The sequence below is a fragment of the Cnephaeus nilssonii genome (genome assembly GCF_951640355.1).
Source record: "Cnephaeus nilssonii genome assembly, chromosome: 17".
Lineage (NCBI taxonomy): Eukaryota > Metazoa > Chordata > Mammalia > Chiroptera > Vespertilionidae > Cnephaeus > Cnephaeus nilssonii.
Window position 1 is genome coordinate 41626253 of NC_137088.1, and position 13562 is coordinate 41639814.

Sequence of the window (13562 nt, forward strand, 5' to 3'; positions counted from 1 at the left end):
GTATTTCAACCCAAACATTCTGTCACTACCGATCAGATATTGAAGAAGATATAAGAATCTAGCTGCCTTCCTTTCAGCCAGACTAAAGAGATTTGTGGAAATGTAAAAGAATGCCATTCTTCTGACTATTGCATTTTGGAACATTTAGTTACTTTTCTTACAAAAATTATGTTAACATGTAATGGGCTTATTACTATTTTAAAGTGAATTATAAGTGATTTTTAATTGTTCCCAGACTGAACTTTGAATATGGTAAAGATTAGTTGATATAACTTACATAGCAAGCAAAAGCATTTTGGGGTCTACCATAATTTTTAAGAGTGTAAAGGGTTCCTGAGACCAAAAGCTTCAGAACCACTTACCAGACAACACCCAGAATGGTGAGCGAGATCTTAGGGACTTTCCACCATCCCACTCCATCCTGCCTTTGCAGCCTCACTTATTACTATTGTCTCTGAAGGACCCCCAGGTCCCAGCCTAACCACCTAGTTATTGATTTCTGCACATGCTCTGGGCTTTTGTGCCTGACATTCTTCTACCTGGAGCACATGTTCCCACCCCCTTTATCCACCTGCCTGGTGGTTGGTGGGTCAGGGACATCCTCTGAGCACAAGGGCCTGAGGCTGGAGAGACCCAACTTCATAGGTGGTTGATGGGTATTTTCTGCATATGGCCTTCAGGATCCGTTTATTTGCCTTCCTTAATTAGAATTCCTGGAGTGCAAAGGGCCAAAATTTTCTCTGTGTTTATATTTTTTATCATCTAAGGGCCAAGTGTCCTGCCATAAACTTCATGGGATTTTTGTAAATATTAGCTAACAATTTCTAGTGATACCTGTGGGCTTTTATGATGCTATGCAGACTGATCAGAGTATTTAGTGTGTCTGCTGCAAGCAGGACACTTGGCAGTGGAGGGAGGGGCCAAGGAACCTGCACTATGGTTGGGGAGACAGGATTTATAGCCAAGAAGCAATCAAACAAGACACAAGGAGGTATGTAATCCAAGGAATAACTAGGTGCTGTAGGCCTTGGAGGAGGGAGAGATGGGATGGGGAGCACACGTGTGTTTGCAGTGGCTGGAGAAATCAGAGTTGGCTTCTCAGAGGAGGCAGAGACTTGTAAGGGACTTAATAGGGAAGGTTTAGTTAGGGGTCAGCAAGGCAGCATTTCAGGTCAGCGAACAAACACAACGCAGGGCAGAGAGTCAGAAATGAGCACAGCATGTTCATGGCCTAATGAGGAGACTGCTGACCACAGTGAAGGTGAATGGTGCGAAACGATGAGGCTGAAAGCTAGTTAGAGGAGCTTAGATTGGACATGGGAGGAAGGAGAAACCAGCCTTTTTTTTTTTTTTTTTTTGGTTAGGGAAGTGACATGGTGTTTTTTGAGCATGGTTATTTGTGGGAGGAAGAATGCAGATGGGGCATGTAGTTAATTACCCAGGGGTGTGAGGTGGTGAGGCTCTGAACTAGGGTATCAGCAAGGTTCTTTGAAATGAAATACATGCAGGTAACCATGTCTAGAATGCCAGCTCAGCGGTGCCTTTAAATAGGCGTGTTTTATATGTCAAGGCATGGGGATTAAACCTCCACAATAATGTGTTAGTGACATAATTGGGTCTTATCGCATGTGGCTGATTTAGAGCTAAAATCTTTTTTTCTAGCCTTTCCTCATGTCTTATTGTGTCAGCCACTAAATAATTGTGTGTAGTTTGGGGCAAGTTACTTCACTCCTTGCTGTCTTGGTTTTGTTATCTGTGAAATGAAGGTATTGATATTATCTGTCTCATAGCTGAGTTATGAAAATTATGAGTTAATACATGTAAACTACCTATACTAGTGCCTGGCACATAGGAAGTCTTTAAAAATATTAGCTATTATTTATTTATTCAGTAATTCGCATTATTATCAGAATATAAATATTTAAATTTCCTAGTGGGCCAAAGTATTCAGAGCTGTGCTAAATCAAGGTCCTCAAAAAAAGCTTCCTGGAGACATTGCAAAGATGAGACTCAGAAGCTGGGGTGGAAAAGATTAAATATTCTAATTCCATAAACTCATTAAGATCTAAAGTGTAAAACCTGGGGACCCAAATCAAAATGTAATCACGTCACTCCTCAGCTTAAACACAGGCTCCCACTGCAGAGAAGATAAAGCCAGTCTCCTTAGCAAGCCAGCAAGCCTTTCTCCCACGGGCTTCTGGTGGCCATCCCAGCCTTCCTCCCCGAGCCCAAGTGGCCTGCACCTCATATCCCATTTATGCCCTATAACGTCAGTCATCTGTTTTTAAAAGACTATTTTTTAGAGCAGTTTTGGGTTTATAGAAAAATGTCACAGAAAGTACAAAGTTCCCCATATACCCTCTCCACAAGTTTCCCTTATTATGAACACCTTGCATTAGTGTGGTACATTGTTATAATTGATGAACCAATATTGATGCATTATTATTAACTAATGTCCATAGTTGACATGAAGATTCATTCTTTGTGCGTACATTTCTATGCATTTTGACAAATGCATAATGTTCTATATCCACTACTACAGTATCATACAGAATAACTTCACTGCCCCCAAATTGCCCTGCTCTCCACCTATTTATCCCCTCCCCTTTGGTTTTTAAGAATCAGTAAAAATCTTCTCTCTTCTGTGAAATGTTTCTGTTCCCCCAATTAGAATGGCTTTTTGATGCTTGCATAGCATTCTTTTATAAATTAAAAATATTTTTATTGACTTTAGAGAGGAAGGGAGAGGCAGATAGAAACATCAATGATGGGAATCATTGATCAGCTGCCTCCTGCACAACCCCTACTGGGGATTGAGCCCGAAGCCCAGGCATGTACCCTAACCGGGAATGGAACTGTGACCTCCTGGTTCATAGGTCCACCTTCAACCACTGAGCCACACTGGCTGGGCGCACAGCATTCTGTACACCTTTCACACACCTTACGCTCTGTATGTATTAGAAGCATACACACACTGCCCTGCACTCAGTAGGCGCTCCTTTGTCCTTGTGGGAGAGGCCAAGCTGTAGAATTGTCCAGACAACACCTAGCCTAGACCTAGTTCTTAATAGATCTAGAATACCGGCTGAATTGAACCGAATTGTGAGCAAATATTAGGATGGGATTATGCAGACTAGGTCTCAAGTGAAAGGTGTACTTGTGAGGTCTGTGCATGCTGCAGGACTCAGGGGTCGGTGGATGAGAAAATCCTTTGAAAGCAAACGGGCTTAGAAGCTGCCTTGGGTGAGATGGCCCAGGCCAGCTTTATATTACTACTAGGCCAGGGCTCTTCGCCACTTCTCCTCCTCTTCTCTCCAAAACAAAACAAAACAAAACAAAACAAAACAAAACAACAACAAAGGACAAGGAGCCTGCTTATTTCCATCCTTCCAATCCAGGCCCCTGGAGAGGCTTTTGTTTGGTCCTCACTCTCTCTTCCCAGGTGGCCCCCAACAATTGAGGATGCCCAGTGTGCCTCCCTTGGCCAGGGAGAACCTTCCCTTAATTTTTTATTTTCTTATTTCACGCCTAGTCTTTTGCTCTAAAGACACTGTTCTTAAAACGCTCAAAAACGCAGCAGGAACATGCAGATCTGAACAAAAGCAAATAAATTGAATCTTGTGAAGTAACAAAGCAGACACCCTTCTCCAACAGCCGGCACAACACTAAATGAGAAATATCCGTCACCCACTAGATACAGCATTTCCCCTCTAGACTGGAGCTGCTGTTGGCACGCCCCTCCCAGGAGACAGCGAAGGCACCGTAAAACAAATGAGTCCCCTCGGCTCCTACGCGGGAATCAGCAGTTTTAGCAGCAGCCCTATTCCTTTAAGCAACACGAGCTTTTACTTCCCTGTACCTGCCTCCAAACACAAATGGGGAGGAGGTGGATGTAGAGAAAGGGAGGAAGAGGGGGAGAAGGAGTAGGGGGAGAGGGATGTTTCCCCGGTCCAAGCGTCTAGAGCCCACAGTGGCTCCAGAACCTGCGCAGGGCGAGGGCTGGAGGGGGGTACGCTCTGGAAACCCGGTTAGCTCTGAAGGTGCTGTTACCTGGGGCAGTGAGTGCTCTCCCGAGAGTCCGGCTCTCCCATTCCTCCCCCTCCCCACCCCACCCCCGCAACCAGAAAGAGTCGGAGGAAAGGGGGGCGCCTGCCTGGCTGGGGAGCCCTAAGGGAGCTAGAGAGCCCTCAACACCTGAGCGTGGACGCCCGCGTGCACCTGTGCTTCCAGGGGGCGGGGCCTCCCTCAGGTGTGCAGAGGGGAGGACGCCGGCGGAGGGCGGAGGCTGGCGGCGGGAGCCCTAGCGGTCCATCCCCCGCCCCGAAGAAATGCCGGGGGAGGCGCGGTTAATCCGCACACAGCGTCTGCGGGATCCGCAGGCCCCGCCCGCCTCTTGCGGGGGCAGGAGGGGGGCGGGGGGAGAAGGGACGAACACACTGCGGCGTGGAGGGGGTTAAGCGGGCGGCCCGCGGCTGGAGCGCGCTTAACCCTTTGGCGCCCGCGGGTCCGCTGAGCCAGGCCGGGGCGGCAGCACCCGAGTTCCACGCGGCGGCCGCCCCGAGCGCGCGGGCCGTGCCGGGAGAGCCCTGGGCCGGGCAGCCGGCCGCTGGGGCGCAGCGTGGCCCGTGGGAGGCTCGGGGCGGGAGGGGGGAGGAAGGGGGACGGCGGCGGCGGGCGCGCAGCGTCGCCAGGGCGAACCGGCGTGCGGCGCGGCGCGGCGGGCGCGGAGCGAGTGAGCGAGCGAGCGAGCGCCTCCGTCCCCGGATGTGAGCTCGGGCTGCCCGCGGTCCCGAGCCAGCGGCGGCGCGGGCGGCGGCGGCGGCGGCGGCGGGCACCGGGCACCGCGGCGGGCGGCGGGCATGGGGGGCGCGCGGAGCGGCCCCGGCGGCCGGGCCAGCATCGCCGCGGCGCTCCTCCGCTAGAGGAGGGGACCAAGCCAATTCTCCTTTGCAGCAAAAAAAAAAATTACATGTATATATTATTAAGATAATATATACATCTGGTCTTATTTTTTAAAAAAGTTTATTTTGCTCCATTTTTGAAAAAGAGGGAGCGTGGGTGGCGAGCGGTTTTTAGAAATTATTGTTTTCTGTTATCTGTCCCCGTCCCTCCCCACCCCCTGCTGAAGCGAGAATAAGGGCAGGGACCTCGGCTTCTACCTATCGGTAACCCCTTACCCGCTCCACCCCCGCCCTTACGCCCAGCACAGTGCCCTGCACTCAGTAGGCGCTCAATCAATGTTCGTGGATGATGATGATGATGATGATGAAAAAAATGCAGCATCAACGGCAGCAGCAAGCGGACCACGCGAACGGTGAGCAGCCAGAGCCTGGGCACCCGCTGCCGAATCCAATCCTTGTCACGGTCCTCCTCTTCCCACCCCCTCCTCGTGCTCACCCCTCCCGTCTCTGCCGCGCTGGGTGGGTTGAGGGGGTTGGAGAGGATGTTTCTGGCTCGGTGTCATCTACCGAAAGGGGATATGCGTGACAGCCACTCCGCGCTCCCCTCCAGGCCTTGAATGTCAGAGTTAATTCTGCATTTGTGGGGTGGGGGCGGCCGTGGGGTTGGCGGAGTGCTGTCTAGCGGGGGGGGGGGGGGGGCTTCGCCCCGAGGTGATTTGGGTTCGTGTCCTCGGGCTCAACTTTCCTCCAACGCCCCCGAGCGATGGAAGAGGGGTGGCTGTTAGTCTTCAGCCGGAGCCCCCTTTCCAGCCGCTTCTCGCCTTCACCTCGTTCCCAGCCCCTTTGGGACTAGGAACAAGGTCTCCGGTGGCCTCCTCAAAATTCTACGATTGCTGGGTTTCACCCTTCGCGCCGTTGGCCGAAGCACACCCCTCCCCTGAGAGGGAGGCCAGGTCTCCCCGAATCGCTGGCCAGGGGTCGGGGGAGCTCGTATTCCCGCTCCCAGTGCCGCTGTGCACACGTCGGTAACCTAGCAATGCCCGGGGAGTCGGGAGTCGCTGCCGCCGCCGCGGGGCTCCCTTCCCCAGCTCCGGCCGGGCGCCACGTGCAGCTACCCAGCCGCCGGCTGTGCGGGGCCGAGGGAGGCTGGAGCAGCTGCTGGCCAGCCCTCCTCCTCCCTCCTAGGAGGTCGCCGGGGCCCTCCGCAACCCCCGTGGGCTTGCAGCCTTCCCAGGTGAGCGCTCCCCAAGGAAAGGCTGGGCGCCCCACCTTTCCAGGCCCGGACTGGCTTCTGCCCGCCCCGGTGGGTGGTCCCCTTCCCAGGGGGCTGGGCAGGCAGACCTGTGCTAGCTTGGACTCTTCCCTCGTTCTGTACTTAGCAAGCATTGGTTTTGCAAACGCCCGTCCCTCTTCTTTCGTCTTCCACCACTCTCACTTTGACTTCTGTCTCAGTAAGAAGGTTGTGACCCTTTTTAGGCAGGTGCGGGGGAGGCCAGCTTAGGTAGCGGCCTGACCCAAAGCCAGAGGGGGCGTTGCACGTCTCTCTCCTTGGGGTTCTGCCCTTGTGCACCGGGATGCCAGCTACGCTGAGATGATTCCTGCTTAGGCCTCGAGGCCCCCTGGCATCATCCAGCCCGGCTCTCCAAGGCGCAGGGGTGCAGGCTGCCTGCCTGGTCTGTTTCTCTGGATGCTGGCTTGGCTGCTGCGGCTGCAATTTAAAATGCAAAAAAGCCCTAAAGATGTTTTCTGTTTTCGGAAGCCCGCGGAGGAAATGAGTCCCAACCATCATGAATTTTCATTTGCAGGAAGTGTCAGTGCATAATCTAGATATTTGTTACGGGGCTTTGGGTATGGCCCTGGTGCCAGCGGAGATTTCTTTATTCCATGCTGAAAAAATGAATTTGCGGCTGTGGAAAGATGTTGGAGTAACACTCTGAGAATGATTAAGACTATTGAATTATTGGCATTGCCTTTTTTTTTTGGTGTGTGTGATGGTGGTAGTTATTTTAGAGAAAAGCTGTTGTACGTATCTGTTAACTCATTAGAGATACACGGGTTTTAAACCGGAAAAGATGTGGAATAAACGTGGGAATGACCTCAGTTTGTCTGGAGAAATGCACTGGAAGATGCCTTGGGACTTCATGGATGTAGAGAGGTGTGCACCCTCTGGGCGCCTTGCTGCAAGGTCCTGTGTGACTGGCACTCAGGGCAGCGTGCTCTGGCTGACCAAATCGCTGTCCCTGAAAAACAGGACATGAGGTTCAACATGGAAACATGGGGATGTTTCCCCCTTGTTACTTATGGGAGGCAATCTTTGCTTTCTTTTGACACTGGGTTCTCATAAAAAAATATATATTTTTCTTTCTTTCCAGAAGCAAACTATGCAAGAGGCACCAGGTTCTCTCTTTCTGGTGAAGGACCAACTTCTCAGCCGAATAGCTCCAAGCAAACCGTCCTGTCTTGGCAGGCTGCAATCGATGCTGCGAGACAGGCCAAGGCTGCCCAAACTATGAGCACCTCCGCACCCCCACCTGTAGGATCTCTCTCCCAAAGAAAACGTCAGCAATACACCAAGAGCAAAAAACAGGGTAACTCGTCTAACAGCCGGCCTGCCCGTGCCCTCTTCTGTTTATCACTCAATAACCCCATCCGAAGAGCCTGCATTAGTATAGTGGAATGGAAGTATCCTTTTTCTGGGGGAAAGTCTTTCTCATTTTCTTTTGCCATCTGTTCTTTAAAAGGATTTGTGTTCTGAAATGGCACTTACAAAGTGGTAGCAGTCTGGAATGTGTGCAACAGAAGCTGTGTGTAAAGGGTTTCACTGTATGCTACTATACCTTTCTATCTCCTCAAGGGGCAGAGGGGTGGCTCTGTGGGTATATTTAACCTACTGTGTGTGTGTGTGTGTATGTGTATGTGTGTAGTGGTGGTAGTGAGGGGAGAGAGTGACATCCCCAAACTTCAAAGTGGTAGATAATTACAATGTGAAACTTAACTTTTGGTCATTTGGCATTAGATGGCTAGTTTAAAGCCACTGTTGTTTTGGGGCAGTGGTATGCTTTGAACCTGTTGCAACTAAGGTCTCCGGATGAACAAAAATGAAGAGTGTATGAGACTCCACTAGAAGTAAATACATTTTTTGACCTTTAGTGGAATCTTCTCATTTTGATTTTTGGGATTTGCTTCTGAAATTCCAATTAATGCTGAGGTTGCTTCCAGCTCTGACATTTGGCGATTCAAATGGTTCAGGTGACTACACATACGAGCACTGGCTTCAGAGGGAGGGAGCATTGTGCTCATCAATGTTACGACTTTCTGGAATTTCCTTTTGACAGGTTCCGAAAAGGCTTTTGAACGTGAGCTTGAGGGAGCATGTGAAGGGAGAGGTTTGTGGCCGCCTCCTTTCCCCAGCCCTGAGGAGTTATTTGAACAGCCCTCTCAGTGGAGGAATTTGCAGTTGCTGCTTTTCTAAGAAATTCTGTCTATGTCCTTGGGCTGGAATTACATGTCTGGGTGTCCCTTTGCATATTTAAAACTGAACTCCACGTGCCCCAAGAATGGTGGTTACGTCCCAGGACTTGGAAAACTAGGGTGCTGGCCTGCTCAACCCCTTCCCCAAATCTGGAAGCCAGGCTCCAGTTACCGCCTCCCTTCAGAAAAGGTTGACCGAGGCCTTCTTTCTATGCAAATGGCTTTCTAATTAGTCCATTCACTGGTCTGGGTAAAACAACGCATCTCCTTTCCCCAGAAGTCTATTTGGGGCTGACAGGGGGCCTTAGAGCAGTTTCTAACTATAGGAAGGAGTGTGAACCTAGGGCTCCCCCCACACCCACATCTTGTGGGAGGGGCCACACTAAAAAGGGAGGATGTTGGAAAGGGCTAGAAGGTAGAGCAGAAACCCTCTTACAATTTGAGTACCTAGCCAGGCAGCTGTTTACATTCCGTCTTAACTGGCTACCTCTGTGCTCACGCACACGGAGTTAAAATGAGGTAATTCTCTAGAAAGGTTTTGGAGAGAGCAGCCAAATGCAAGGATAGGATTTGAGGGGTTTTCACGTTCTTTTCCTTTTTCAAACAGATGTCTCTTCTCTAGAGGGAGTTATGGTGTCTCTCACATGGCTGGGGTGGTGTGGATGTGTTTTCTCTTTAAATTCTTTTCTAGTCTGAGAATGAATACCAGTGCCGGCCCAGAGGGAGAGCTAGGTAAAGAGGGTGTGCCGGTGGCGTCCCTGGGGTCGGAGGCAGTGGTTGCATTTTGCCAGAAAGATCTCCTCCTGAGGCTGGCTTGCGGGGACTCTGAGTAAGCAGAGACCCGTCGGTGGAGTCATTCGTTCCCTGTGCAGCGAGGTGGGAGGCCTGGTGCTGCTGCTCTTTGTGCACAGTGGTTTGTACATAGCAATCTATGTGCCTGGAGTGACTTCCTGGATCATGCCGCCGACGCCCTTTTCTGTGTCGCCAGACACGCGTGTACAGGAATTGGGGATGTGGCTGCCAGTGCAGGGAGGAGCCTGCCCACAAACAGGACAGTTGGTAGACTAGATACTTACGTGATATCGCTTGTTTGTTTGTTTGTTTTCAAAGGACAGTGTCCTAGTGCAGGGGGCAGGTTCTAGAAATCCTCTGAAAGCCCGCTGTGCCAGGCCCAGCCAGCTCGGGGAGAGAGAGAGCCTAGTTTGTGTGTGCACACAGGCGAGGCAGAGGGAGTCCTGCACCTTGGCGAGGTGAGGAGTGTCGCCTTATCAGAAGGAATTTTTAGGGTCCGACCCATCCGTTCCTCTATTGCTCCGTTCTCTGTGGCTGGTAAAAATCTTGTGGCAGTGGGATCGTGTCCACCAATACCTGGAGACTGCAACGGGACCACCATCGAGAACAAAATACTTACGTCTGGCCTTCCTGAACAGCTTCAGGATTTCTCGGATTTGCTGGTTTATCCTTTAGGTGTTGGGAAATTAAAAAGAAAGCATGGTGGTGTGGAGGAGGGGGGAGACAGTGTGTTTCTATATAGAACAACACTGGGGCAGTTGGCTTTTAAAATTTCAGTAGGAACTGCTAAACATAAAAATAAAGAGAGTCTGACGTCTTAATTTGGATTTCCTTAAAGTTGGACCTCTACATAAGAGATCTCACAGGACTAGATGGGTTAAGAGAATAAACATGAATGAAAACTAACTGAATTTAAAAATGAACCCATCAACATCAGCGAGGGAATAACATCGCTCACGCCCTTACTCCAATGAGTGTTGACGCTCTTCAAGGGGCTGAAGTTTCACGAAACCCAAGGTATCCCCAGAGAGGGGAGGGCTTTTCATTTCCTGCAGCAGTTTTGGGGTTCCCAGAAGGATATCAGAATGAATGGAGGAGGATCTGTTCATGTTCTCAGTACTCTGAGGTGTTTAGTTAAACCCGTGGCCTTGCCTTGTGGGTTAGCCTATGGGAGAAACACTTGGAAAATCAAGCCCCAAACTTGCAGCTTAGGTTGGTGCTCAGGAAACCTTACATTTGGAAAGGCTGAAAACCAAAAGGAGAAAAATTTGACATTTTGGCAGGTGTCAAATTTGGTATTGCCAGTTTTGACATTGTCTCTTAGTAACACTAGAATGTTGAAGCAAGTGTCTCTTGAAAGCTGACCTCAGTGATTCTTCCAGACAGAGCGACCCCTGAGATTTAGAATTGTTACATTTTACTTTGAAAGTGTCTGGTGCTAAAAAAAGAAAAGTGTCTGGTGCTGATTTCTTATGGCTTTTAATTTAATGTGTGATGAAGTAAATGCAGTAACAGCACATTGTAAACTCAGCTCCAGTCCAACTCTAATTTAAAGCAAACCATTGATTAGTAGAGAAGGCCGAGGAGGGAGCTGAAGCCTAGCTTGCGTATTACAGTGTCTGAGGAATTGGGACAGGCCACGAGATCGTCACAGGTAGAATGGAGAAGGTCCTGGTGACTTGGCCTGCCCCGGGTCCAGACAGGAGATTCAGACTGACCTGGCCAATATCCCTGAGAAAATGGCTCTAACACTCCAAGGCAAGGATTTGTTGGAGAGATTTGTCTCGTGATGACTTGTCTTTGGGTCAGGAAAGAAACAAACAGCCAGAAATTTAGCTTTCTAAGGCCCTTGTTGGTGTTAAAACTATAAGAAACAGAAACCTGGTTCGCACAGTGCCCTCATTGGATGTACTGTTAGGCTTTAATATAAAATGCTCAGCAGAAGCATGAATGTAACATGATCTTTGTAACAGAAGAAGAAGACACGGAGAGGTCATTTGATAGCAACATCTACAGTGAGATGATTTCTCACAACAGTCAGTTTGTATATATAACTTCCATTTTAAAAGTGATTCAAAAGTGGTGTGTTTGGGAGTGCGATGAGAGATGGTTTGTGTTTGTATAACATATGCACACGTGTGTATGTGTGTGTGTGTATATATATATATGTATATACCTTAACAAAAATTTTCAGACCATTTGACATATTTATATTATTGGCTATTTTTGCCAATTGTGTGGCCTTAGCTATTTACATCCCATTCCCTGAAGATGATTCGAATTCAACAAATCATAACTTGGTAAGTGTCCTCTGAGTACCTCCTTGTCCTGATGTGTGGTTATCATTTGCCTGTATGCTTACTGGCAGCTAGCTTTCTGGGTGGTGGAAGTTACAGCTATGCATGCGTTGTTTCCCGGAGCTTTACAACAGTGGCTGCCTTTTTTTTTTTTTTTTAAAACGTGTGTTCTCAAATTTATCCTGAATGAAAGTGTTTAAAGTCACGAATCTTGTATAAATAGATGTAGAACTTTTTATGGAAGAGGTTTTAGCAGATTTTAAAATGACTTTTCTCTCCATATAGGCCTTTGTTGTCTACCATTCTTTTCCTGATAATATTAGCTTTTTTGTTTGTTTGTTTAAACCCAGTGTTATTTGGGAGTGGTGGGTACTTGGGTCAATTTTTCTGGTAAGTAGAGAATTACCATAGATGTTGTGTATAAACTATTAACTTTTAGGGAAGTAGAGTGCAACAAAGCCAATGAACTACGTGGTGCATCACTCAGAGAAGCACAGTGTAGAAGTGAAGTTCTTACTCCCAGTCCTATGAAATGCCCCAAGATAAAATGATTCCGTGGTTAAATAAATTGGGACACTTCCACATATTTTATTGCCCTCCTCAAGATTTATAGTGCACATTAGCTCAAGTAAAAGCTCCGGGAAGGTTTGTAGTTAAAAAACCAGTTTCATTTTGTTTAACTCAGCTAGTCCTTAAAAGTAATTGGTCATGGATTCTTTAAACATTGTTTTGGCAGAACACATCACAGAACCAGTGTTTCGTTGGAGCTTCCTTTGGGAAAGGTTGATATAGTTAAAAAGTAAATTTAAAAAAGCCCTGAAGAGTACTAGTGTGGGACTAGGAGCTTGCCCCACTTGAATGTCAGCTGGCTACATTTCGGGGCATTTCCCATGCCCTTTCTGCATTGCCTTTCACCCACCTGCCAATTAAGGGGATTGGATGAGAAGGTCACTAGGATTGTTTTTACCTCTGAAATTCTGTAATCTTTCCTTGATGATTCAGAAGCCATTTCAGGATTCTTTCTGGAGCCGCAGCATCCTTGCCAGATCAGTCCTTTATAATTGGAGGCCGGGAAGGAAGGAAGGCAGATGGAGGAGGGGGCTGGTGCCCACAGGAAACGCGCTCCATTGTTTTGCTTTCTCTTCTTTGAGCGAGTCCCATTTGTTTTGGTTTCTCCTGGCGAAGCTGTGTTTCAGTAGGGCTGGATGATCTTGACTGAGGGTTGTAACAGCAGAATTGGTGTGGGCAGTGCTCTGCTGAGTTCTGAAGATCCTGAAATTGTGCCCTTGCGATAGTAGCCCCCATGGTTTATGTACCAGATTTCATGGTACATGTAAAATATGCGGCATAGTTCAGATGTAGCATGATGTCTGTTCATCTTTGGGGTTTTCTGGTCAGATTTCTAGATAATTAAAAATATGTGGATATTGCTACTGAAAATTCACTTGTAAATGGGAGTTAGATATATATACACACAATTACTGTTAGTACATATTTATACTGGGCTAAAGATGATTTGTGTAACTTTGCATATTTAAAATAGCTTCTGCGTTTGTTGCAGATAGCGACATTAGATGATCACTTCACAGGGAAAGCAGAAGTACCGAAAAGCCCCCGTCAGTGGGGGTAGGTCCTCATTGTCTAGGCCACAGATGGTGTCAGCCTTGTTACCAAATTTAACAACGTGGATGCTGACCCAGTTTGTTGTGTGGTTGTTGTTTTTTTGGAGCTCAAGAGAACATGATTAAACAAACTTAGAAAATAAACACCTTTCAGAGAGGCAGATTAATTCAAGTCAATGGAAAAATTAATGAAGCTCAGCATGTATAGCCAATTAATATTCTGATTCTTCCCAGGGAAATTTGGGGCACTAATATATGTGCTGTCAAACCATCTGGGTTTCTTAGCTAATAAGGGATGGAATGAAATATAGGAGATGGGTAAATCTCTCTTCTTCTCCCTGGCAGCCCCTCCTCAGTTTATCCTTTTTTCACAATTCTTAAAAACTGGTCGTTCTTTCGGGGGGGATGGGGCAGTGTGTTCTTCTGGCAGGCCTTTCTCAAAACCAACAGCTATTTCTCTGACCTCTTAGCATTCTGAA

The 13562-nt window shown here is 48.1% G+C and overlaps 1 protein-coding gene across 6 annotated transcripts in view; it reads left to right on the plus strand.

Moving 5' to 3' along the window:
* The first annotated feature begins 5057 nt into the window (after nucleotides 1–5057).
* CACNA1D (calcium voltage-gated channel subunit alpha1 D) overlaps nucleotides 5058–13562 on the plus strand; it is a 298642-nt gene continuing 290137 nt past the window's right edge. For all 6 annotated transcript variants that reach the window (XM_079794704.1, XM_079794707.1, XM_079794705.1 and 3 more), the window contains exons 1-3: nucleotides 5058–5314; nucleotides 7274–7583; nucleotides 11359–11464. In XM_079794704.1, the coding sequence (XP_079650830.1) occupies nucleotides 5248–5314; nucleotides 7274–7583; nucleotides 11359–11464 (483 nt within the window). In that variant the 5' untranslated portion in view covers nucleotides 5058–5247. The remainder of the gene's footprint in view (nucleotides 5315–7273; nucleotides 7584–11358; nucleotides 11465–13562) is intronic.